General features: G+C 39.0%; 1 protein-coding gene across 1 annotated transcript in view; it reads right to left on the bottom strand.

Moving 5' to 3' along the window:
* LOC126189673 (glutamine amidotransferase-like class 1 domain-containing protein 1) overlaps window positions 1–23,199 on the bottom strand; it is an 81,273-nt gene extending 58,074 nt beyond the window's left edge. Inside the window, exons 1-2 of the mRNA XM_049930962.1 lie at window positions 23,081–23,199; window positions 830–906 (exon numbers count right to left, since the gene is read on the bottom strand). Of these exons, the coding sequence (XP_049786919.1) occupies window positions 830–906; window positions 23,081–23,147 (144 nt within the window). The 5' untranslated portion in view covers window positions 23,148–23,199. The remainder of the gene's footprint in view (window positions 1–829; window positions 907–23,080) is intronic.
* Between the last annotated feature and the right edge of the window lie 342 nt (window positions 23,200–23,541).

Here is a 23,541-nt window from a genome sequence, read left to right as displayed (position 1 = left end):
AAGCCGGATTCACTTACTGAAAGATAGCAATGCTTTCATTCCATTATTTACATTTAATATGGCAACTGGTGTACTATTAATATACAGGGTGTCCAAGGAGGATTGGTCAGTATTCAGGGGACATGACAGGAACTCAGGAGGGAAAAAAAGGCTAGAAACCATGGACTCTAAAACGCATACCTTAAGAGCTTTGAGTAGTTCTTCAGCAGAAGAGTGGAAGAGGTGTGTTTCACAGTAGTGAAGATGAACAAGTGCTCATGGCTCTTAAGGAATGCATTTTAGAGCCCTTGTTTACTAGACATTTTTGCTTCGAACGTCATTCCTGTCATATCCCTGAATACTGGCCATTTCTTCTGAAACACCCTGTAACTTAAGTAGGCTTTCTGAATTTGACAGATTGTTTTCAACATGTACAATTTTGCAACTGTACTTACAAGAACAGGCATTACTGGCACAATGTACATGTGTTTTTATCAAGGTGTCAACTTATGTTGTGCTCCCTAACATCTATCACACTGCATCTCATCCTAAAAATAATTGCACTGTGAAGTCAGGAAAAGAAAATGAATTTTGTATTGTAGCAGACCTATGACAGCAATTTCTGTATGATACTACCAGTCATATATTAAGCAAATATGAAAAATAAAGATGATATGAATGTACTTCTTCCTTTGTTTAAAGGTTTATCCTCTGAAATGCACTACTTACATTTCTAACCAAATGAATAATTTATGGGAGAAATAACAACAATATGTTTAGTAAACTAATGCACTCAATAAGTTATTCCCAAAATTGAATATGAAAATCTAAAGTAGTTTTCAGTACTTACACCAGGTGTAGCCAACTGGACTGTGAATGCAGAATGTGTCAGTGTGAAACACTGAATGAACGACTGTGAGGAAACACCTGCAAATCAAAGTAAGATGCTATGAAGAAAACTGTTAAGTTTCCCAGAAATACAGAAATAAACAGGCCACAAAGTTGTTTTCAAAATAACATATTTTTGGGTATCTCAAATAACAATCCAAATGCCTAGTGAGTATAATATACTATGAACCTCTACTCAATGCAGCAACATGAATCAGAAAGCGAATATACCTGTTTGACAGGCTACAAATAAACTGTATGATCCAGTGGTGTGTACTGAACTTTTCATTGAGGTAAGCAGTTACAAGAGAATAGATTGTTTTTAAATATGAAATTACATTTTTGATGAATTTGTCATAAAACTCAGACCTCAGCTGCCCTAGATCCTTTTCAGCTGTCAAGTGGGTGTGCCTATGTATAAAGTGTGCCAATCACATAAAACATTTTCTTGCACCATTCCATTGTTGTTTTAAAATTGTGAGCTCATACCTTTCCCTTTATTACTGGGTTAGCTAGCACAGTGATAAGCTGTGTTGTCATATGACCAAATGAGGAGCAATAATATAAAATAAAGAGCGAGCGCAGTGAAAAAAAATATGATCCGTGCATGAAAATGACCATGATTCCAAGCCATCAGCACACTCTTATTCTGAGGCAGTTATCTATGAGATAATTAGTGCGCCCCCATGTGTGTTATGAAAAATGGCATGCCCATTTGAGGATTAATAACAAAGCTAAGTTTGGAAGCTGTTCTTGAGAATGTAAAATACAAATATAGGAGGGTTTTTTTTTTTTTTCCATGGCTGAAAAGCTTCTCTCAGCTGAAGGCAGTGGATGCAGAAATAAAAAACTGTTACAGTAAATTAAAAGAATGTTGTTCGCTTCCCTGCTCAACCATTCCGATTTTGTATCTTTGAAGTTTTCTCACTGCACTACAGAAAATTCTTGAATGTGTCACTGTGTATGATTACTACTTTTCTTACGCCAATAATGGCCTTGCTGAGTAGCTGATGGTGCAGTCATTACAAGCTATTTGTGATCCCATATTATATTTCCATTTACTTCTCACAATGAAAACTGCATGCTATCAACAAGCAGGGGTTTTGTGTTTACACTCAACTGACATGGCATGTCAATTAGACAGCTACAAAATTTTCCAGAGTCATCCTGTCTCCTCCTAAGAATGTGTCCTTTCTCTTTGTACTTTTCAGTGGGAGTTTGGTTACATGCAGCAAACATGGGATGTCATTTCTCTTGTCTGACCTTCAATTAAGACACAGTAAAATCTCCACATTGTCTCTCAGTGTTTGACACCTAGATCCTTCCATGCCTAATGCTCAGGGGTTCCGGGTTACTATCAGAGATTTTGTTAAAATTTTGTATGTAGATGCCTATTTTACAAGTAATTTCAAAAATTCATGCTGCTCAATTGCAGTACTTGGCCTTTTGAAGCCTCTTAAGCCACGATTTAAATTTTGATATGAGGATGCAAAGGTCTGTCATTTATGAGGTGATGTATTTCAATGGATTGTTAAGCTGCATCCCTGAAAATCAGTACACTACACCAATAATTTGTATGGTATAAGGTATACATTCATTCACCACTCAAGGGACACTCCAAGTCATCAAGAGAATTCACCGTAACAGAAAACTTTCGAAGTTCAAGTAGAACTATATTCTGAAGTAATTGTCATACAAAGTTCTGCTTTTTGGGATTTTGTTCTCTATCAGTTCATTTGTGGGATCTGGAAAATCTGGATGTTCTTGAGATAAATAGGGGACATGTTTGCTCTAGAAAATTTTTCCTTGATATTTAGGCAATTTTAAATTCTTATATCATCTCAAAAAGGCTTCCTCTAATGTAGTTAGTTCCTATACAGCAGCTTAATTTTATTTTGTTTTCACTAATAACCAACATAATCTAAAATACATTCATGTACATTTTTGTGGACAGTCATAGAATTTTTTTTTACTGATTTTTGAAGAACGAGTGCCCACATTTTTTTTAAACAAAAAATACACAGGGTGCACACTGTTGCAAAAGCAGTTCACTGCTTTAAACAGTTATATTTTTCAGAACACATTCAGCTAGGGTTGCCAACTTTATCTGGAGCCAAAACTGGACAACTCCAAAATGTATTACTATTATTACTACAACTACTACTACTATTATTACTATTTTATTATTATATTACTGCTAATAAATAATAATAATAATAATAATAATAATAATAATAATAATAATAATATTCACAACACATACATTATAGCTACTACAACAGGAAGCATGCATTTATTTAACACAATACTCAGTGTTAACCTTTTGAAGGTGCATTTTTTTGTAGCAACTCAGCAAAGACAATTTTTTTGCTATTCTATTAGAATTGTAATCAACTGATATATTTATTTTTTTATAATTTTATTTTTGTGATTTAGGACCAGAAACTATGGTGGTACAGACGCTGACAAGCCAAGGAAACTGGTGCACCTAGCTAATATTGTGCAGGGCCCCCGCAAGCACACAGAATTGTTGTGACACAATGTGGCATGGACTCGACTAATGTCTGAAGTAGTGCTGGAAGAAACTGTCATCAGGAATCCTGCAGGGCTGTCCATAAAGCCGTAAGAATACGAGGGGATGGAGGTCACTTCTGAACCGCATGTTGCAAGGCATCCAACACATGCTCAATAATGTTCATGTCTGAAGAGTGTGGTGGCACGTGGATGTGTTTAAACTCAGAAGAGTGTTCCTGGAGCCAATACATAGCAATTCTGGACTGTGGGGCATCACACTGTCCAGCTGGAATTGCCCAAGTCTGTGGGAATGCACAATAGACATGAATGGATGCAGGTGCTCAGACAAGATGCTTACGTATGTGTCTCCTGTCAGAGCCATACTACATGTATCAAGGGTCCCATATCACTCCAACTGCACATGCTGCACATCATTACAGAGCCTCCACCAGCTTAAACAGTCCCTTGCTGACATGCTGGGTCCATGGATTCGTGAGGTTTTCTCCATACCCATGATGATGTTTCATTGAAAGGTTTGCACACTGACACTTATTGATGGCCCAGCACTGAAATCTGCAGCAATTTGCAGAAAGGTTGTACTTCTGTCACGTCGAACGATTCTCTACAGTGGCCGTTGGTCCCATTCTTGCAGGATCTTTTTCTGGCTGCAGCGATGTCGGAAATCTGATGTTTTACTGGATTCCTAATATTCACGGTATACTCATGAAATCCCCTCCCCCCCCCCCCCCCCCCCCCCCCCCATGAACCATGGACCTTGCCGTTGGTGGGGAGCCTGGCGTGCCTCAGCGATACATATAGCCGTACCGTAGGTGCAACCACAACGGAGGGGTATCTGTTGAGAGGCCAGACAAACGTGTGGTTCCTGAAGAGGGGCAGCAGCCTTTTCAGTAGTCGCAAGGGCAACAGTCTGGATGATTGACTGATCTGGCCTTGTAACACTAACCAAAACGGCCTTGCTGTGCTGGTACTGCGAACGGCTGAAAGCAAGGGGAAACTACGGCTGTAATTTTTCCCAAGGGTATGCAGCTTTACTGTATGATTAAATGATGATGGCGTCCTCTTGGGTAAAATATTCCCGAGGTAAAATAGTCCCCCATTCGGATCTCCGGGTGGGGACTACTCAAGAGGATGTCGTTATCAGAAGAAAGACAACTGGCATTCTACGATCCGGAGCGTGGAATGTCCGATCCCTTAATCGGGCAGATAGGTTAGAAAATTTAAAAAGGGAAATGGATAGGTTAAAGTTAGATATAGTGGGAATTAGTGAAATTCGGTGGCAGGAGGAACAAGACTTCTGGTCAGGTGACTACAGGGTTATAAACACAAAATCAAATAGGCGTAATGCAGGAGTAGGTTTAATAAAGAATAGGAAAATAGGAATGCGGGTAAGCTACTACCAACAGCATAGCGAACGCATTATTGTGGCCAAGATAGATACGAAGCCCACGCCTACTACAGTAGTACAAGTTTATATGCCAACTAGCTCTGCAGATGACAAAGAAGTTGAAGAAATGTATGGTGAAATAAAAGAAATTATTCAGATAGTGAAGGGTGACGAAAATTTAATAGTCATAGGTGACTGGAATTCGGTCATAGGAAAAGGGAGAGAAGGTAAAACGTAGTAGGTGAATATGGATTGGGGCTAAGAAATGAAAGAGAAAGCCGCCTGGTAGAATTTTGCACAGAGCACAACTTAACCATAGCTAACACTTGGTTCAAGAATCATAAAAGAAGGCTGTATACATGGAAGAAGCCTGGAGATACTGACAGGTTTCAGATACATTATCTAATGGTAAGACAGAGATTTAGGAACCAGGTTTTAAATTGTAAGACATTTCCAGGGGCAGATGTGGACTCTGACCACAATCTATTGGTTATGACCTGTAGATTAAAACTGAAGAAACTGCAAAAAAGGTGGGAATTTAAGGAGATGGGGCCTGGATAAACTGAAAGAACCAGAGGTTGTACAGAGTTTCAGGGAGAGCATAAGGGAACAGTTGACAAGAATGGGGGAAAGAAATACAGTAGAAGAAGAATGGGTAGCTTTGAGGGACGAAATAGTGAAGGCAGCAGAGGATCAAGTAAGTAAAAAGATGAGGGCTACTATAAATCCTTAGGTAACAGAAGAAATATTGAATTTAATTGATGAAAGGAGAAAATATAAAAACGCAGTAAATGAAGCAGGCAAAAAGGAATACCAACATCTCAAAAATGAGATCGACAGGAAGTGCAAAATGGCTAAGCAGGGATGGCTAGAGGACAAATGTAAGGATGTAGAGGTTTACCTCACTAGGGGTAAGACAGATACTGCCTACAGGAAAATTAAAGAGACCTTTGGTGACAAGAGAACCATTGTATGAACATCAAGAGCTCAGATGGAAACCCAGTTCTAAGCAAAGAAGGGAAAGCAAAAAGGTGGAAGGAGGATAATAAAGGTCTATACAAGGGCGATGTACTTGAGAACAATATTATGGAAATGGAAGAGGATGTAGATGAAGATGAAATGGGAGATACGATACTGCGTGAAGAGTTTGACAGAGCACTGAAAGACCTGAGTCGAAACAAGGCCCCCGGAGTAGACAACATTCCATTGGAACTACTGACAGTCTTGGGAGAGCCAGTCCTGACAAAACTCTATCATCTGGTGAGCAAGATGTATGAAACACGCGAAATACCCTCATACTTCAAGAAGAATATAATAATTCCAATCCCACAGAAAGCAGGTGTTGACAGACGTGAAAATTACCGAACTATCAGTTTAATAAGTCACAGCTGCAAAATACTAACGCGAATTCTTTACAGAAGAATGGAAAAACTAGTAGAAGCTGACCTCGGGGAAGATCAGTTTGGATTCCGTAGAAATGTTGGAACACGTGAGGCAATACTGACCCTACGACTCATCTTAGAAGCTAGATTAAGGAAGGGCAAACCTACGTTTCTAGCATTTGTAGACTTAGAGAAAGCTTTTGACAATGTTGGATGGAATACTCTGTTTCAAATTCTGAAGGTGGCAGGGGTAAAATACAGCGAGCAAAAGGCTATTTACAATTTGTACAGAAACCAGGTGGCAGTTATAAGAATCGAGGGGCATGAAAGGGAAGCAGTGGTTGGGAAGGGAGTGAGACAGGGCTGTAGCCTATCCCCGATGTTATTCAATCTGTATATTGAGCAAGCAGTGAAGGAAACAAAAGAAAAATTCAGAGTAGGTATTAAAATCCGTGGAGAAGAAATAAAAACTTTGAGGTTCGCCGATGACATTGTAATTCTGTCAGAGACAGCAAAGGACTTGGAAGAGCAGTTGAACGGAACGGATAGTGTCTTGAAAGAAGGCTATAAGATGAACATCAACAAAAACAAAACGAGGATAATGGAACGTAGTCGAATTAAGTCGGGTGATGCTGAGGGAATTAGATTAGGAAAGGAGACACTTAAAGTAGTAAAGGAGTTTTGCTATTTGGGGAGCAAAATAACTGATGATGGTTGAAGTAGAGAGGATATAAAATGTAGATTGACAATGGCAAGGAAAACGTTTCTGAAGAAGAGAAATTTGTTAACATTGAGTATAGATTTAAGTGTCAGGAAGTCATTTCTGAAAGTATTTGTATGGACTGTAGCCATGTATGGAAGTGAAACATGGACGATAAATAGGTTGGACAAGAAGAGAATAGAAGCTTTTGAAATGTGGTGCTACAGAAGAATGCTGAAGATTAGATGGGTAGACCACATAACTAATGAGGAAGTATTGAATAGGATTGGGGAGAAGAGAAGTTTGTGGCACAACTTGACTAGAAGAAGGGATCGGATGGTAGGACATATTCTGAGGCATCAAGGGATCACCAATTTAGTACTGGAGGGCAGGGTGGAGGGTAATAATCGTAGAGGGAGACCAAGAGATGAATACACTAAGGAGATTCAGAGGGATGCAGGATGCAGTAGGTACTGGGAGATCAAGAGGCTTGTACAGGATAGAGTAGCATGGAGAGCTGCATCAAACGAGTCTCAGGACTGAAGACCACAACAACAACTCATGAAATGGACGTACAGGGAAATCCCCACTTCATCGCTACCTTGGAGATGCTGTGTCATGCGACCACTGTAACGCCACATTCAAACTCACTTGAATATTGATAACCTACCATTGTAGCAGCAGTAGCGGATCTAACAACTGCGCCAGACTCTTGTAGTCTCATACAGACACTGCCGACCGCAGTACCGTATCCTCCCTGTTTACATATCTCTGTATTTGAATATGCATGCCTATATCAGTTTCCTGGGTGCTTCAGTGTATATCGCCATGGTACCTTTGTGAGATATTATGATTGTGGTGGTAAATGGATTTCCCACTTTCCTTTTGTGAGCTGTTATGTGTTGTAACTACATGTAAAAAATAATGAACAGTGTTTTATTTTATGTTTTGTTTTACTTTACTTAAAAAATATTTGTTACTGATATTAAAGTTTACTTACCACAATGTGAAAATAATCATTGAAACTTTATTACACAATAATAATGTATATTGCAGAAGTGAAGCAATGTGTTCTGACAACAATAGTGACCCCATGACAAACAGAAACTGACTGTTGTAGCAGTTTTCATACATCTGGTGCAATGTACTACCACAAGATGTCAAGCATAGGCAGAGGTGGTAAGACATATTCCCAAACACTTTGGGATACCCATAAGTTGGTGGTAAATATGTTTCCCAAGGACCACAAATGACAGATTAGTTTTGTGGTAAATATACTTCCCAAGCCTCTTCCAGAAACTACTTTCGTGGTAACTGTACTTCCCAATAATCATTAAAACACCATTGTTTGGTGGGATATACACTCCCCCACAGTCCTGAAGGCTATATTTCCCAACAACCAGAAACCACAGCTGGTGCAGGAGACTGCCACTAGATGCCAGAAGTGTACAGAAGTGATAACACATTTAGTGGGAAGTATATCCCCCACAGCCTGCGAGAGGGTTAATATGGCGAATCCTGCCATTTTTGCGAGCTTCTATTTTCTTTGCAAGCTATATTTTGAAGTTGTACTTTTTTCCTGACTTGACAACTTTAACAAGTTCTTTCCCACTGTTGGGTTTGACAACTTTAGCAAATTCAGCACATTTTATACAGTAGTTAAAATTCACAAATAGTTCGGCTTTCACCATTTCCACTTTCAGTCGGTTTCTTTCATTGCTCTAGATATTTAGCATCACATTGAAAATCTGCTCTACAAATTTACTGTTGAACAACACTCAGCAAATTATATGCTTTGCATCTCTTAAAAAATATCACCCATTTGTTTGGAGTGTTTGAGACTAGTAAGTCCTTAATGAATGCCAAGGCATCATTCAGTGTGCATATTTCAGATAATAGTCCATCACCATTTATATTTATATTGAAATAATCTGTAAGATTCATTATGTTCTGGTTTTTAAGGGGCTCTTCAAGATTTAGCTGAGAGCTCTGCTTGAAACGTGAATCTTCACTGAATTAAAACCATTTAACTCGATATCCCAGAATCCTGGTATACACTTGCTGAACTTCTGACAAATTTTGCTTGTTCATATTGTGGACTTCGTTCAGCTCTTGTACTACCTCGAATCTGAAGAAGTTATTTCTTCGTCTATTATTAATTTCTGTACCCAACTTCAGGAACACAGAATATGTTTCAGGTATCTGCATATAATCACTTTCCACGTTTTATGGTTGTATTAAATAAATGCATACCATTGTGGACAAAGTATATGTAGATCTCTGGAAGTGTTACTTCATCATTCACCTTACTGTCGTTTTTGATAAGATACAAATATACAAATAAGTTTGGTAGTTTTGTCTTCATCCTGGTTTAGAAAATACAACTTCATCAATGGCCAGTTCTGGAATAATCTATCTACAGCAGAAAAAAAAGTATGTGGGAACCTGCCGGAGTTGTATGGAGTACTCTGCAGGAACTAATAAAGTTCTTCAGCTCACTCACCTTATTCACACTTGAAGGAGATTCATTAAATACTTTAACCACTAATGATTCAATATCGTATGACAGTAGTTTGTACATATTTCGCACTACTGTACAGTATATATATATGTGACAATGTCCTGCAATAAGATGTGGTGCTTCAAATATTTATTCAACTACATGAAAACAATTGTCCACACCATAAACAACTAGTTGCAGTCCTGAAAGGCCAGTCTTAATGAAGCTCTCTTTAAGCTTCTTGTCTATAGAAGTCAATGTTTCGTCAACGTCTTCATGAAAATCTGTAACACCTTAAGTCATCCCCATTTCTTGCCTGAAGAATTGGAGAGCAAGTGGAAATAATTTCATATTTCCTTTATTTGAAGCATCACAGAAGCTGTACCAACTTTCTTCATAAATTGTTGCAAAGAATGTGGAGCCAATACATTCTCTACTATAGCTTCGGCTTTAGACGGTTCACAATGACTTTTGGATGATAGTTTCGAATTTTGAAACAAAAAATGAAACAGGAGAGCATTTCCACAGTCTTGTGAAAGGTAACTATGGTGACGTTTCGCTCCATGATATGTTAATATTAGTTCTGTCGCTGACACTTCCGTTTTGTTTCTAGTTCCCGCTGGCACGAAATACCTTTCAATAGTGGAGTTTCTTAATACACCCCGCATCTTATCAATATGAGTCTTGCTACTGGCATGATGCTTTACAACTGTAAAACTTACATAGCATGTTTTACAATACCCGGTATATTCATCCTGTCTTGAAAGCCACCCCGAAAAGCCTGTTTCATGTACCCATTTGTCACTGAAATGACACTTACGGCACTATTTTTTAGCCTGCTGCATTAGAGAAGCTCACTACAATACAAAGTCTTATATGTACCCATATCACTCAGTCACTACAATAGCTTTCTTGAACACATACTTTTTATGTCTGGCCAGGACATTCAACCGGATGCCACAGTTTTTATTTAAAAACCAGACAGTTGGCAACACTGCAGTCAGCTATCTACATGAAAAGACATACTATTGTCTCAGTAGTTCCATAATGGAAGTGCATGACAACTAATTTGAAGTTCACATTCACACTGTCCTAACTGGCAAAATAAGTGGACTTCATTGCCTATTTAAGGATTACTTTCTTTTTCATGAAATTATGTTCCATTATTATTATCTAGCATTATAAGATAAGCCAACAATACTGTCACATTATACTTTTTAGAAATAGAAGAAATCTGCCAAATGGCCGGCCGGTGTGGCCGAGTGGTTCTAGGCGCGTCAGTCTGGAACTGCGCTACCGCTATGGTCGCAGGTTCGAATCCTGCCTCAGGCATGGATGTGTGTGATGTCCTTAGGTTAGTCAGGTTTAAGTAGTTCTAAGTTCTAGGGGCTGATGACCTCAGATGCTAAGTTCCATAGTGCTCAGAGCCATTTGAACCAATCTGCCAAATCAATATCTTCAGCTTTGTAGTGAACATAAGTTTAGCTGCCTAGTCACAGAAAAAGACCAAATAAATGAGAAGGGATATTCTGTGATCATGAATTTCACAATATTAGGGTTTTAGTTATTTTTCTTTTCTTTTTCTCAGGTTCTAATCTGTACTATATTTCAATTTGTATGCAGTCAACAACTGAAGAACTATTCCAGGCCAAAAACGAAGATTGCAGTACCACCCATCTGCTTTGACGCACGATGCCATCAAGATGGTTGAAACCCCCCCCCCCCCCCCTACTTTATCCTTCTTTACTTATTTTGCGTTCCGTAGATTCTGGTAGTGAGTGAATTACAAGGATATAGAATGTGTCAAGCAGTACAGAGTTCAAATGTAACTTACATGACAATAAAAATTACAATGTAAATAACGTATAAACTAAAGAGCATATTTTGTATGGCTGGAAATGAAGCACACACTTTGTACCCAACAATAGAACTTCCAACAGTTCTATTACCACAAGATAACCAGTTTCAACAGTCTTACACTGCCATCACTAAGGGGAAACTATAAGGATAATGAGGGGAGAGGGTGCGGGGGGAGGGGGGGACACTGTATGGGGGAGGGGGGCAAGGGGAGTGGGGGAAACTACAATTAATTTCATTGAATCATAAAAAATGTAAAATTACACGTACCTTATGGAACCTGCTATAAAATTGTCATGTTACATTACATAAGTCAAAGCATAAAGGGCAATCTAGAAGTACACATATCTTGATAAAAAACCCAGTTGGTAAACTGCACACAGCTGATAAGATCCACATACCATCCATGCGTATCAACGATGATTGTGACTCTCCCAAGCTTGCCAAAGAGCTCTACAGTGCCAGTGGAGTGTTAACCTCTAAAGGTGGCACATTCACTAAAAAGTTAACTATCTCACCACTGGATGGCGTATGTAGTACAAGCTAAATAATAACACGCCATTGTTACAAGCAATGAATAGTGGTACATGAGAAATGAAGGTGGATTTTTCAAAGTGCCCAATACAACAATCCGGAATGCCACCTGACCATACACATTAAAATTAGCATGGGCTTATGCTCCATATAAAATTTGTAGTTACTACACACTGCGTGTTTACTGAGTGTAAGAATTTTATAACACGTTCCATAAAGTACGTGAAATTTTATATAATCGGTGAAATTTACTGTAACCTCCCCCCCCCCCCCCCCCCCCCAAATATATTCATGTTCTCCCCTTGGATCAGATGATGGCAGCATAATACTGTTGAAACCAGTCATCTTGGAACAATTAAAGTACCTACACTGTGATCGTGGTGTAAGAGTGTGTTCTCCAGCCCCCTCCCCCCCCCCCTCCCCCCCAAGAGCGTATTCTTAATTCATAGAAGGCAAACTACTTTCAAAATATGGGCCATGCAGTAATATATTTTCTAAAAAGGATCAGCATATGTTCAAAGGTTTGAATCCAATTGACCACATTGTATCAAATAAATTGTGAAATGTTGGCAAACATGTTTGACTTGCTCAAAAACAACTGAAAGTTGCAAAACCACCACTCGGCTTTGACCTACATCATAACTGTGTTGTGTTGTGTAACACAAGCAAAGCCGTTGCGTATCGAACCAGGGAAGAGTAATGATGGTGTGGCAAGACAATACCTGGAGGCTATTAGGAGGTGTTCCTGGTTCGCTACAGTTCTCTTTTTTGTGGGAATGATGTGGCAGCCTAAATATTTTTGTCAGCAGATTTTGGGTAGTAAGCAGGCTTTTATGTTTTCATTGTTCTTTATTGTATGAAGTGTAGTGTGGTAGTACATAATTTTCTTTGAGATGTGGTTATCGAAATTTATTTTGGAAGAGTTCATGATTTTGTGGTTTGGTTTCGTAGTAGTTCATATTAGTTGTTTACAGTAGTGGCTATAGTGAAGTGTGCTATACTCATTTTGGTCTGGTTTGATTATGATGACAGTTGCTTCTGTTAGTTTTGGTTTGCTGGTATTGTGGACATTGTTTGAGCAATATAGGTCAAGTGACTTGATTTTTGGGTTAATATTCATTTTGGAATGGTGGTGTGGTTCTTATTATCGTATATTTAGTTTGTCCATGTCCAAAACCCTGTACTTGCCTCAGTTGTCCCATTAGTATAAATCTACTGCTGCAGTTAAATATTTAGCATGTTGCTTTTGCTTGTTTGTGGGTGTAATGAGTGAGGTCATGGTCGTCAAATTGTATATACTTGGAATAGTGGTCTTCGCCATCTTCGCTATTGGTAATCCCAAAAACTCTGTACAGCATATTCAAAGGGTCATTACATTACATTAATAGTTATTCCATATATCATGAATACGACATTTCATAATTAAGTGGAATGTGTCAGTTTAACATAAGTTTTGTTTAAACAACATAATTAATTTTTTTTCTTAACATTGGCAGCAAACAGATGGTTCAAATACGTCTCAGAAGATGCTGAGTAGTGCAGTTGCCATAGTGTAGTGGTTATGATACAAGATTGTTGTATGGAGGGTCATGAGTTCAAAACTCACATGAACTGTAAAACTTAATTTCTATATTCCATTCGAGTACATTCTAGAAGTATCCACAAATAGCAAGAATCATTGTACTGGAATGTTCTGTAGCTGTATATATACCATATATGTTCTGGCCGGAGGCAGTTCGCTCCGCGCTCTTGCATGTGCAAGTGCTGAATGAACCTTCGTTAAGTGAAGTTAGTGTTCGTCATTCATCTACTTACACCTTCCTCTATGTGACAATAAAATAAATTTTCTAGGGACATAGAAGCTTATGTTAACAAATCAGCACGGGTTTGGAATGCATTATTTGTTTGAAACTCAGCTTGCCCTTTTCCCACAATACACTAGGAACTATGGATAAAGGGCAACAGACAGAGTCCATATTCCTAGATTCTGGAAAGCATTTGACATGGTGCTCATGTCAGATTATTAACAAAGGTAAGAGTATATGGAATAGATTCCCAGATATGCGAATCACTCAAAGTTTTCTTTAGTAATAGAAGCCAGTGCATTGTCCTTAACGGCAGCTGTTCATTAGAGATAAGGGTATTGTTCAGAGTGCTCCAGGGAAGTGTGATAGGACCACTGTAACATTCTATATACATAAATGATTTGGTGAACAGAGTGGACCGCAATCTATGATTGTTTGCTAATAAAGCTTGCGTACGGTAAGGAGGTGAAGTTGAACGACTATACGAGGATGCAAGATGACTTAGATAAAAATCTCTAGTTGGTATGATGAATTGCAGCTAGCTCTAAATGTAGAAAAATGTAAATTAATACAGATGAGTAAGAAAAAAAACCATAATGTTCAAGTACAGCATTGGTGGCATCCTGTTTGACACAGTTATGTCATGTAAATATCTGGGCACAATGATGCAATGTAATACAAAATGGAAAAAGCATGTGGAGGATTGTAATAGGGAAGGTGAATGGTAACTTTGGTTTATTGGGAGAATTTTAGGAAAGTGTGATTCATCTGTAAAGGGTGCTAGTGTGACCTGTTCTTGAGCACTGCTCGAGGTTTGGTATCCATACCAAGCCCAATTAAAGGAAGACATCAAAGCAGCAATTCAGAGGCAGGCTGCAGATTTGTTACCAAAACATTCAAACAATACACAAGCGTTACGGAGATGCTTCAAGAACTCAAATGGAAATCCCTGGAGAGAAGGCGCTGTTCTTTTCAAAGAACACTATTGAGAAAATGTAGAGAACCATCATTTGAAGCTGATTGCAGAACAATTCTGCTGCTGCCAACATACGAGGGTCATTTTTAAAGTAAGAACAAATTTGTAATGGAGTAAGAAAAACTTTATTTATGAACATAAATTGTATCACAGACTACAGTACGCACAGTTTTTCCACTTTTAAACATAGTCACCATGAACATTTAAACATTTCTCAAATTCTGGCACCAGCTTTTGGATCCCAGAACAAAGAACTCTGCCACCTGACCATTAAACCAGTTAGTAACACTTTCTTTCAACGTGCCATCATTTTCCAAGTGCTTCCCACTGAGAAATTCCTTCAGTTTTGGAAACAGATAAAAATCTGATGGTGTTAAGTCAGGGCTGTTTGGCGGAAGATCCAGTAATTCCCAATGAAACTTGGCAGTTGCGTCTTTGCTGCAACATGAGGCCGACGACTGTCATGAAGCGGAACAATGGTGTTAGAGAGCAGCCCCCACAAGTGGTTTCGAATAGCACTTCTAAGGCTTAATAAAGTTTCACAGTACCACTTAGCATTTATTGTTGTTCCTCTTGGCAAGAAGTCTAGCAGAAGAATGTCTTTCCCGTCGGAAAAAAACTGTGGCCATAATTTTCCGTGGTTTCATCAGAGGGTTTGAATGATGCAACTCACTGGATTGACGTTTATTCCCTGGAGTGTAGCGCACAATCCACGCTTCATCACCAGTCACAACACAATGTGACTCAAGAACTTGTCACCATTCTTGTGATAGCACTCCAAAAACATTTTCGGCATCCATCTCGTACACTTTTTTTTTTTTAAGTAACAATGAGAAACTACTGCTCTCGATATTTGTGGAAATTTCTGATACAGCTTGTCAACAGTGAAGCAACTGTTTTGGCAAATTGCATCAACTTTTTGTGTCAAGTCTTCATTCATGACAGTAGGTCATCCAGATCGTTCTTCATCATGAACATCTGTCCGCCCTACATGAAACTGCCCACGCCATATACGCACATTTCCGTCATTCAGCAGGACCAACTTGTTTTGCATTTACGAACCAAATATCTGAGCGCACTCCACAATCAGCAAGATTACTGATCGACATGGCGACAAATGAAACAATATAACCATACAACCAACAGCAGCAGATATGTGAAACGTAATGGCGGCATAATGAGAGACTAGCCTAGAGTGGCCGACTGTGAACGGACGTCACTTGACATGATGCAAGGACACGATGCGCTTTTGGTACTTACTTTAAAAATGACACTCACTCATACATGTCGCATATGGATCACGAAGATAAGATACGACAAATTAGGGCCCATATGGAGGCATATAGACAGTTATATTCCCCTTGCTCTATTTGCAAGTGGAACAGAAAAGGAAATAACTAGTTATGATACAGTCTGTGCAGACTATGGTGGCAGATGTGTAGTGACCAATTTTCATCCCAAGCACTGGGCAAATTAATTCGTTTCTTCAGAAACGGAGGTCGATATTGCCCACTTACGACCTGCATCCGACGCACTGCGCTGTGAGAATTGAGGCGCACACCCTGAAATCTTTCTCAAATGATTTTGCAGAAACTATTCAGTAAAAAAATTTCATTTTCGCATTATGCATAGCTTTATGTATCAGCTTGATGGTCATGGCTCATCATTTTGTTAATGGTCACAGTTATTGTAATATACGCAATTAAGTAAGACACTGTGTGACATTTGAAAAAGTTTGAAATGAAAAATAGGGGTCACTATGATTTTGCATCTGATGCATATTACATCGTACATTGCTGCATATAAAATTTATGCTCACATATTGTATTTTTGCTTAGAATTGGGTGGAGGTCTACATAGCACCAGGCTCAAGAAAATTGATCCAATATAACACACTAGTTTGCGATCGCTGCTGCCAGCGATGAGGCCAGAGTGAAATGTCCATAACATTTCTTATATTTCATAAATGGTTTGAGATATCGACATGAGATTCTGGCAAATGATAGCATGCAAAGAGGAGAGTATATTGCCGTATGGTTACTATGTGAAACTTCATTACCTACCATGTTATTCCACTAACTACAAACCCTTTTGATGAAAGATTGTAGTTTTGGAAGGACATCGATGACTGGTGAAATGACACATGCTGTAATTTTGGAACAGCATAAATGAAGACATTACATGTTTAACTTTCTACCATGAATATACTTCTCCATAAGCTACTGACCTTACTTGACCTCAGTTCCTCACTTAATTTAATAAACCATTGTTTCAGAATTCTCTCGAATTGTGTGTAGAACATGTTGGTTAGGTGGAGCTGTATACACTCTGCTGTATTTTGACAAAAGGAGCAAATTTTAACACAGCAACAAGAGAAATGTAGATGTTAATCATAATTCTCCACTCACAACACTTCTCTGAAAGTTACAAATGGTTAACAAGAGAGGCAAAACTAAATCGCTGCTTTTGTTGCATTTTCAGTGGAATAATTCTTAGATACTAACCAAAGCAGAGGTGGCACTAGATCTTTTTGGATGGTCACCGTGCGAATGTGGGCATGGAGGGGCTCCACTCAATATTTACAAAAAAAAAATGTTGAACATAGGCTTCAGTTTAGAAAGGCACTTCCTCTCCAGCACACCGCATTTCCCTTACAGTATCTGCCCGCAACCCCCACCATAACCCCCCCCCCCCTCCCCCTGCGCACAAACACAAACGTGTGTGCTGCCAACTTAACATCCACCAGCCACATTATTCTGTGGGCACTGCACAGGGTTCCACCACAACACACCTCACAGCAGCTTGTGGAGCAAGTATGTAGATGCAGACGATCAGAGTTTGGTGTTCCTTAGAGAACGGTGAAAAAACGTGAAAATTGAAAAATGGCACCAGTATTTTGGCTACACCAGAGGGGAAAAGAAAGCAAATATAAATGAAAATTTAGAATTAGGATCATCCACAATAACCTCCAACTTGACAGGTCTTCATTTCACTAAAATAAAAATAAAAAAGAAGGCATCCTTAACCTATGAAAGAAAGCCTGAAATCTAGTGTAGTAACAGTGCCATTAGATTTTGCAAAAAACATTCAATTTTCAGGATTCTGTGCAAGGTTTTCATGGGCAAAACAGTCAAGCTAATAAGTACTTCACACGGATTCATTTTGTTGCAAATAAACATACAGTACAGTGACAAAGCACCTGCACTGTAAGTGACAGGAGGTACAACAAAATGTGTCAACTTCATGAAACAGATGATCACTGAAATGCAAAACTTTGTTAATTTTTGTGATAGATTTGCTGACCACTACAAAAACGTCAAAAATTTTATTCATATATGCAATACCACCAAAATACTGGTATTAAAGCTCAACGGAACCTCTGGTACCAGCCACGATAAATCAGCTTGTCATGAGATTGGAGGAACTCCCACACTGCTGGCTGCAAGGGTTAACTTGCAACAGCCAATGGAAATCCAAATTTGATCTGTATGCATCTTATCACCTAAACTTGACAAAAACCAAATTTATTTTTGTTGACAAGTCTCAGAATTGTCTGGGACTGGGCAAGGAGGTGGTTTTCTTCTGCACATAAAGTCGCTATAACAAGACAAAAATCATTTGTTTCTTCCAACTGACTCTCAACTGATTCAAATTACATGAATTCCTGAGGACCTGCTGTTTTTTGTTTGCCAACATTTAAGACTCAGTGCAGTATCAGCCGGAATTTGAAGCTACAGTTTTACAGTCAGGTTAGTATGTTGCCTGCATTTATGAAAACAACTGCTGCTTTGGTAAGGTTTGTGAAATTTCACTTGAAGAACATGACACTTCAATGATTAGTTTTAGCCATACATGTGACCCTTCATGTTTATTTTTCCCAGTAGGTATACTTGGATCTATGAAAATTTACTCTTGAAAACTGTCAATTCCTGAAGCATTCTCTTTGGATTAACATTTTAGTTTCCCAAATGTACTCATTCAAAAGGGTGAGGCAAAATTTAAAGTGCTAAAATTGTTATTCTGACAATATAGGTCCAGCTCTGGATTCATTAGGTAATTCATCTGTGTGGCTTGGGAACATCTTTTTAGCAACCCAATAACAGGCTTGAGTAGCTTGGGAACGTCCCCCACCTGTGGGTGGACTTGCATTGCTATCTCTCCCCTCAGAGAGCTAGGGGAAACAGCTGTAGTAGACAAATTCAAGTTGGTGCTCAAAGAGAGCTCCAGAATCATCAACAAAACCTTGCTTACGATAGATTCAGTTGAATTTACAAGCTAACACAAAATAACGGGAACAATTTTTAAGATAAACTGTGGAACAGTGTACTTTGCAATTGTGTTTCAAACTGTAACTTCTGCTCAGCAAAGTACAACAAGAGTTTCTTGTCATCAAAATATCTTTTGCCAAATCTGGGGTAGTGACGTGGGGATAATTGCTAAAATTGGTCAACCTGACACTGACTGAGACACTAATTAAGCAGTTATGGTTCACGAGAGATACTGGGTCAACGGAAGCGTCCGATTCCACCCGTCAGCTTTGACCCGTGACGTGAGGCTGTTGGGGTGTGTGACGTCATGGAGTTTAGTTTGTGAGAGTAGCGTGCTTGTAGGTGTAGTTTTGATGTGATCGGTGGTGCTCTCTGGTGATGTGTTTATGTGTTGCGTGTTAGGTGATGTTTTTGGTTTAGTTTGCGTGTGTGGCATGTTTATAGGTGGCGTATTGTTGCGGTCGGTGGTTCTCTCTGGTAATGTGTTTATGGGTAGTGTGTTATGTGGTGTATGGGGTTCATTTGCATGGTAGCACTGCACGTGTGTGGTATCGGTGGTGACTGTGCTTTCAGCGGAATATTTTTCAGCAATTTTGGTTTTGTTATGTCGACATTATTGTAGTTTTTTTTTTTTCTGTTCGTCGTGTGCGAGGATCCTGGTTCGAGAAGTCTAGGTTTGGCATACGAGAAATTGTGTTAATGACGTATCATTTTTGTCATAAATCCAATCACAGTATCTCTGCGCATGAGGTGGGTGTGAGTGAGAGAACAGTGTTTAATTGGTATTCTTATGGTGGTGAGGTGTGTTCTGAATATATTAAGAACAAGGGTACATTGGGTGGGCCTGGTGTTGTGGAGATTGATGAGTCGCAGTTTGGGAAGAGAAAGTATGGGAGGGGTAAGTCTTTGGGTGGTTTATGGGTGTGGGGGGCTGTCGTATTGGGGGGGGGGTTTCAGAATGTGTATTTAGGGTTTTGGAGGGCCGGACAAAAAGGGAATTAGTGGGATTGATTGAGGATTCTATTGAAGAGGGTACCACTATAGTTTCAGATGTGTTTTCTTTTTATAGGGGGTTGGGTCAGCAGGGATACAATCATTTAGTAGTGAACCACAGTGTTGAGTTTAAGAATTATGAGATGGGGGCCAGTACAAATACTATAGAGGGGTTTTGGGCGGCAGTTAAGTCAGTGATTGGGAGGTGGAAGAGGCGCTCTTCTAACCTTCAGTCTCATCTAGATGAGTACCATTGGCAGAAGAGCGCCCGTGAGGACTATTATATTTTTTTAACGGCGGTTAGTAGGTAGGATGTATAGGCCAAAGGTTGTGGGTTAGTTAGCTGTTCAGTGGGGGTCGGTGGCGAGATGTGAAGGGGGGACTTTTTGGTTTTGTGCAAAGTTTTTTTTTTTTTCCAGTTGTTGAGTTGTAGAGTGTGATTGTGATTTTTTTTTTTCTATTTGGTTTTTCTTGGTTTATGGGCCTTTTATTTTTGGCGGGGGTTGGAGTTTTATTTGGTACTGGTTTTTTCTGTTGGTGTGTGTGTGTGTGTGTGTGTGTGTGTGTGTGTGTGTGTGTGTGTGTGTGTGTGTGTGTGTGTGTGTGTGACGGCTGCACCAGAGCTTTTTAGTGGTGAGTTGATGTTTTTTCTGTTTGTTTGTTAAATGGTTGGTGAGGTGTTTGCAAGTTGTTTGTATTGGTGATTTAGTATTTTGCTTTGCTGTTGACTTATATGACTTTAGGGAAGTGTTTGATTGCAGGGTGTGGTTGTGGCTGTAGCTGGTTTGGTATCGGTAGTTGCTGTTGACCTATATAGGTCGAGGGAAGAGTTCAATTCCAATTTTGATTTTCTAAGTGTTTTTATTGAGGTAGGATTACATGTGGTGGTGGTGGTGAAATTTTTTAGGGCTGTAGTGTGGTATCGATTGTTTCTGTTGACCTATATAGGTCAAGGAAAGTGATCGATTCCAGTGGATTTTGTGTGTAGTGGAATTTGGGAAGGTTGTGGGGTCTTGTTATTTTATTGTTTTTTATTGCTTGGTGTAGTGGCTTGTGTTTATATTTAGTTTGTCCCCACCCAAAAACCCCCAATTTCCCCTGCTTGTCCTGTTAGTTTCATTACATTTTTGGAGGAATATCTGTTCAGTGGTTTTTGATCTATTTTCATATTTGTTGTCAGGTGCATGTGATGACGTCATAGGAGCGGTATGGCAGTTGTTGTGAAAGGTTGTTTCCACCATACTGGTGACGTCATTGGTCAAAGCAGAGGGGTGGAATCTGACGCTTCCGTTACCCTGAGATATTTATCTATATTTTGTGATTATTTTGAATTAATGTAATATTGTTACTATGGACAGTGCTGTTCCATACACACATTCAGGACATGTTGAACAAGAGCATATACACTGAACTATTATAAAATTATGGAAAAATTATTAATGGAGCAACATCAATCAGTGTAAATAGCCACTGACAATGCCTTCATAAGTTAAGGCAAAACACGTCCAGTAAAACAAATATTGCCATTATTCAGTTGCAAGTGGAGATTTCTAACATACAAGTCATTAATGTAAAATTAATGAAGTTTTGCGTGACAGTTATATTGATCCATACTCCCGGAGATAAAATGACGACACTGATTCTAAGCAGGAAACAGAAGATAATGATGAGAGTCACTACAAGAGGTGAAGAAGGCCTAAATGTGTAAAATTCACATCACGCTGACTGCTACTTTTACAGCACACGTAACATCTGATGGAGAAACTCAGTGCAATTCCCACCATAGTGACTGCTACTCTTACAGCAGAGGTAACATCTAATGGAGAATGGCAGAGCTACTTAATATCAGAATGCAACAAAGTAATACTGTGCTGCAGGTTCCTGGACTGTGAATGATCAAATGCGAGTTACTCTCCCTCTCAAAGAAGTCAATTTTCACATAAAAATAGGGTCTTCATGTGAGAATCTTTATACGCTCACTCATATTTACAGCAATCTTCAAATATAGCAAAAAATCATAATTTTTACTCTGAAATGGTCATTTTTAGAGGCACTACAATAAGGAAAATATTTGTTTATTTCAGGATCAGTGTAATTTGAAAACTGATCTGACAGGGGGAAAAAATACACCTGATGCTGTCTCTCACATCAACAGATTCACTGACACCTAAGTTATTTTCAAGGCTGCAGAGAGAGAGAGAGAGAGAGAGAGAGAGAGAGAGAGAGAGAGAGAGTGTGTGTGTGTGTGTGTGTGTGTGTGTGTGTGTGTGTGTGTGTTTTTTTTCACAAAACACTTGTACCTTTTAATAGTGTATGTAGATTTCCAGTCTTATAAGATATAGAGTAAATATTATATGTCAAAACTTCATACTCAAACAGTGCCTTCATTCATTCAAGGAAAGGCAGTGATAAGACAACATTTCTCCACGTGAGAAAGGGATCTCTCACAATCTGTAATTAAGACTGACATTGAAATATCACTGCAGACAAATGGTGCAGTTCAAATTCGCTTGTAAATGAGCTTCATCACATATGGATGTAGGAACTTTGAAGAAAATTAAAACTTAGATCCCCTTCAGTTTTCACTTAACACAGTACATACAGAGAATGTGTGGTTCAACGGGAACTTTACTTTCATACAAAGCAAACAAGTCAAATGTTATTGATTCTCCTTTATACACTTCTATGACGGCTGAGCCTTACACTGGAAAGGTATCAATGGACTACATCGGAACTATGTGAACTACAAAGCCTGGCAAAAAAACTCATAGATGACCAATGGTACATGCATCGATCGAGTTTTCCACTAATTTTGACGTCTTTTCTAAATTTCTTCTATATTGTTGGCGCCGAATAAGAATAATTATTACAAGATCCACTTTTCTGGAACCCCATTTGACTTTTCCTTCTTGAGTTTTGCTTCATGTTAAGTTTAGCTATCGTGGTTTGAACACGTATTCCCTAATAAAGTTCAATGAAAAATTAAAAATGTAAGTGACGATATGTATTCCAATACAAATTACTGTAGTCTTGCCACGGTACGCTACATGACATACTGCAACTCACATCAACAGTTCCATTATATCGTGTAATACTTGATGACGTTTAATATACGAGCATAAACTATTATGTATAAGAAAACATCAGGTTTATACACGCATATAACATAAACAAAAACACGCATATATTCGCTAAAACACCAAGTTGCAATATCACATATTGTTCAATTCGGTTGACCAGTAAGTTTCGCTTGAACAAATAACGAAAATATGGCAATACCTCCTGCACAACTTGGTAAAACAATTAAACAACTTATACGCCCACTCCCTGAACCTGTACTTGTCATTTTCAATACACTGTTTTAAATTTTGATAGCTCCAAAAGCCTTCCGTGGAAGATATTCTGCATCGAAATGCGTGTTGACAGCAAGGCGGCAGTGTCACTTCGTCCAAGGAGAGCAGAATCTGTTTATTAGGTTTCGTATGATATCAAACTGTTATGAGATCCACCTATTCTGATACAGTTATCGAGAACAAAACTGAAATTATTCATTAAAGGCCAATTCACAAAGGTCGTCACGTCAGCGTGACTGTCCGTCGAGTCACGTCACGTCACATTAAGTCAATTCAGGTCACGCGATCTCAACTCGTATTGCTGTCCTCAACCGTTCTCACGCGGACGCTGTCGGCTTCGAAATATGATTATTAACTGTTTTTGGGAGGCCAGGACACACTGATGTA

This window comes from Schistocerca cancellata, chromosome 1, assembly GCF_023864275.1.
Source record: "Schistocerca cancellata isolate TAMUIC-IGC-003103 chromosome 1, iqSchCanc2.1, whole genome shotgun sequence".
NCBI classification, from domain to species: domain Eukaryota; kingdom Metazoa; phylum Arthropoda; class Insecta; order Orthoptera; family Acrididae; genus Schistocerca; species Schistocerca cancellata.
Note: the sequence above shows the minus strand (reverse complement) of the source record. Positions and strands in the feature narration are given on the sequence as shown.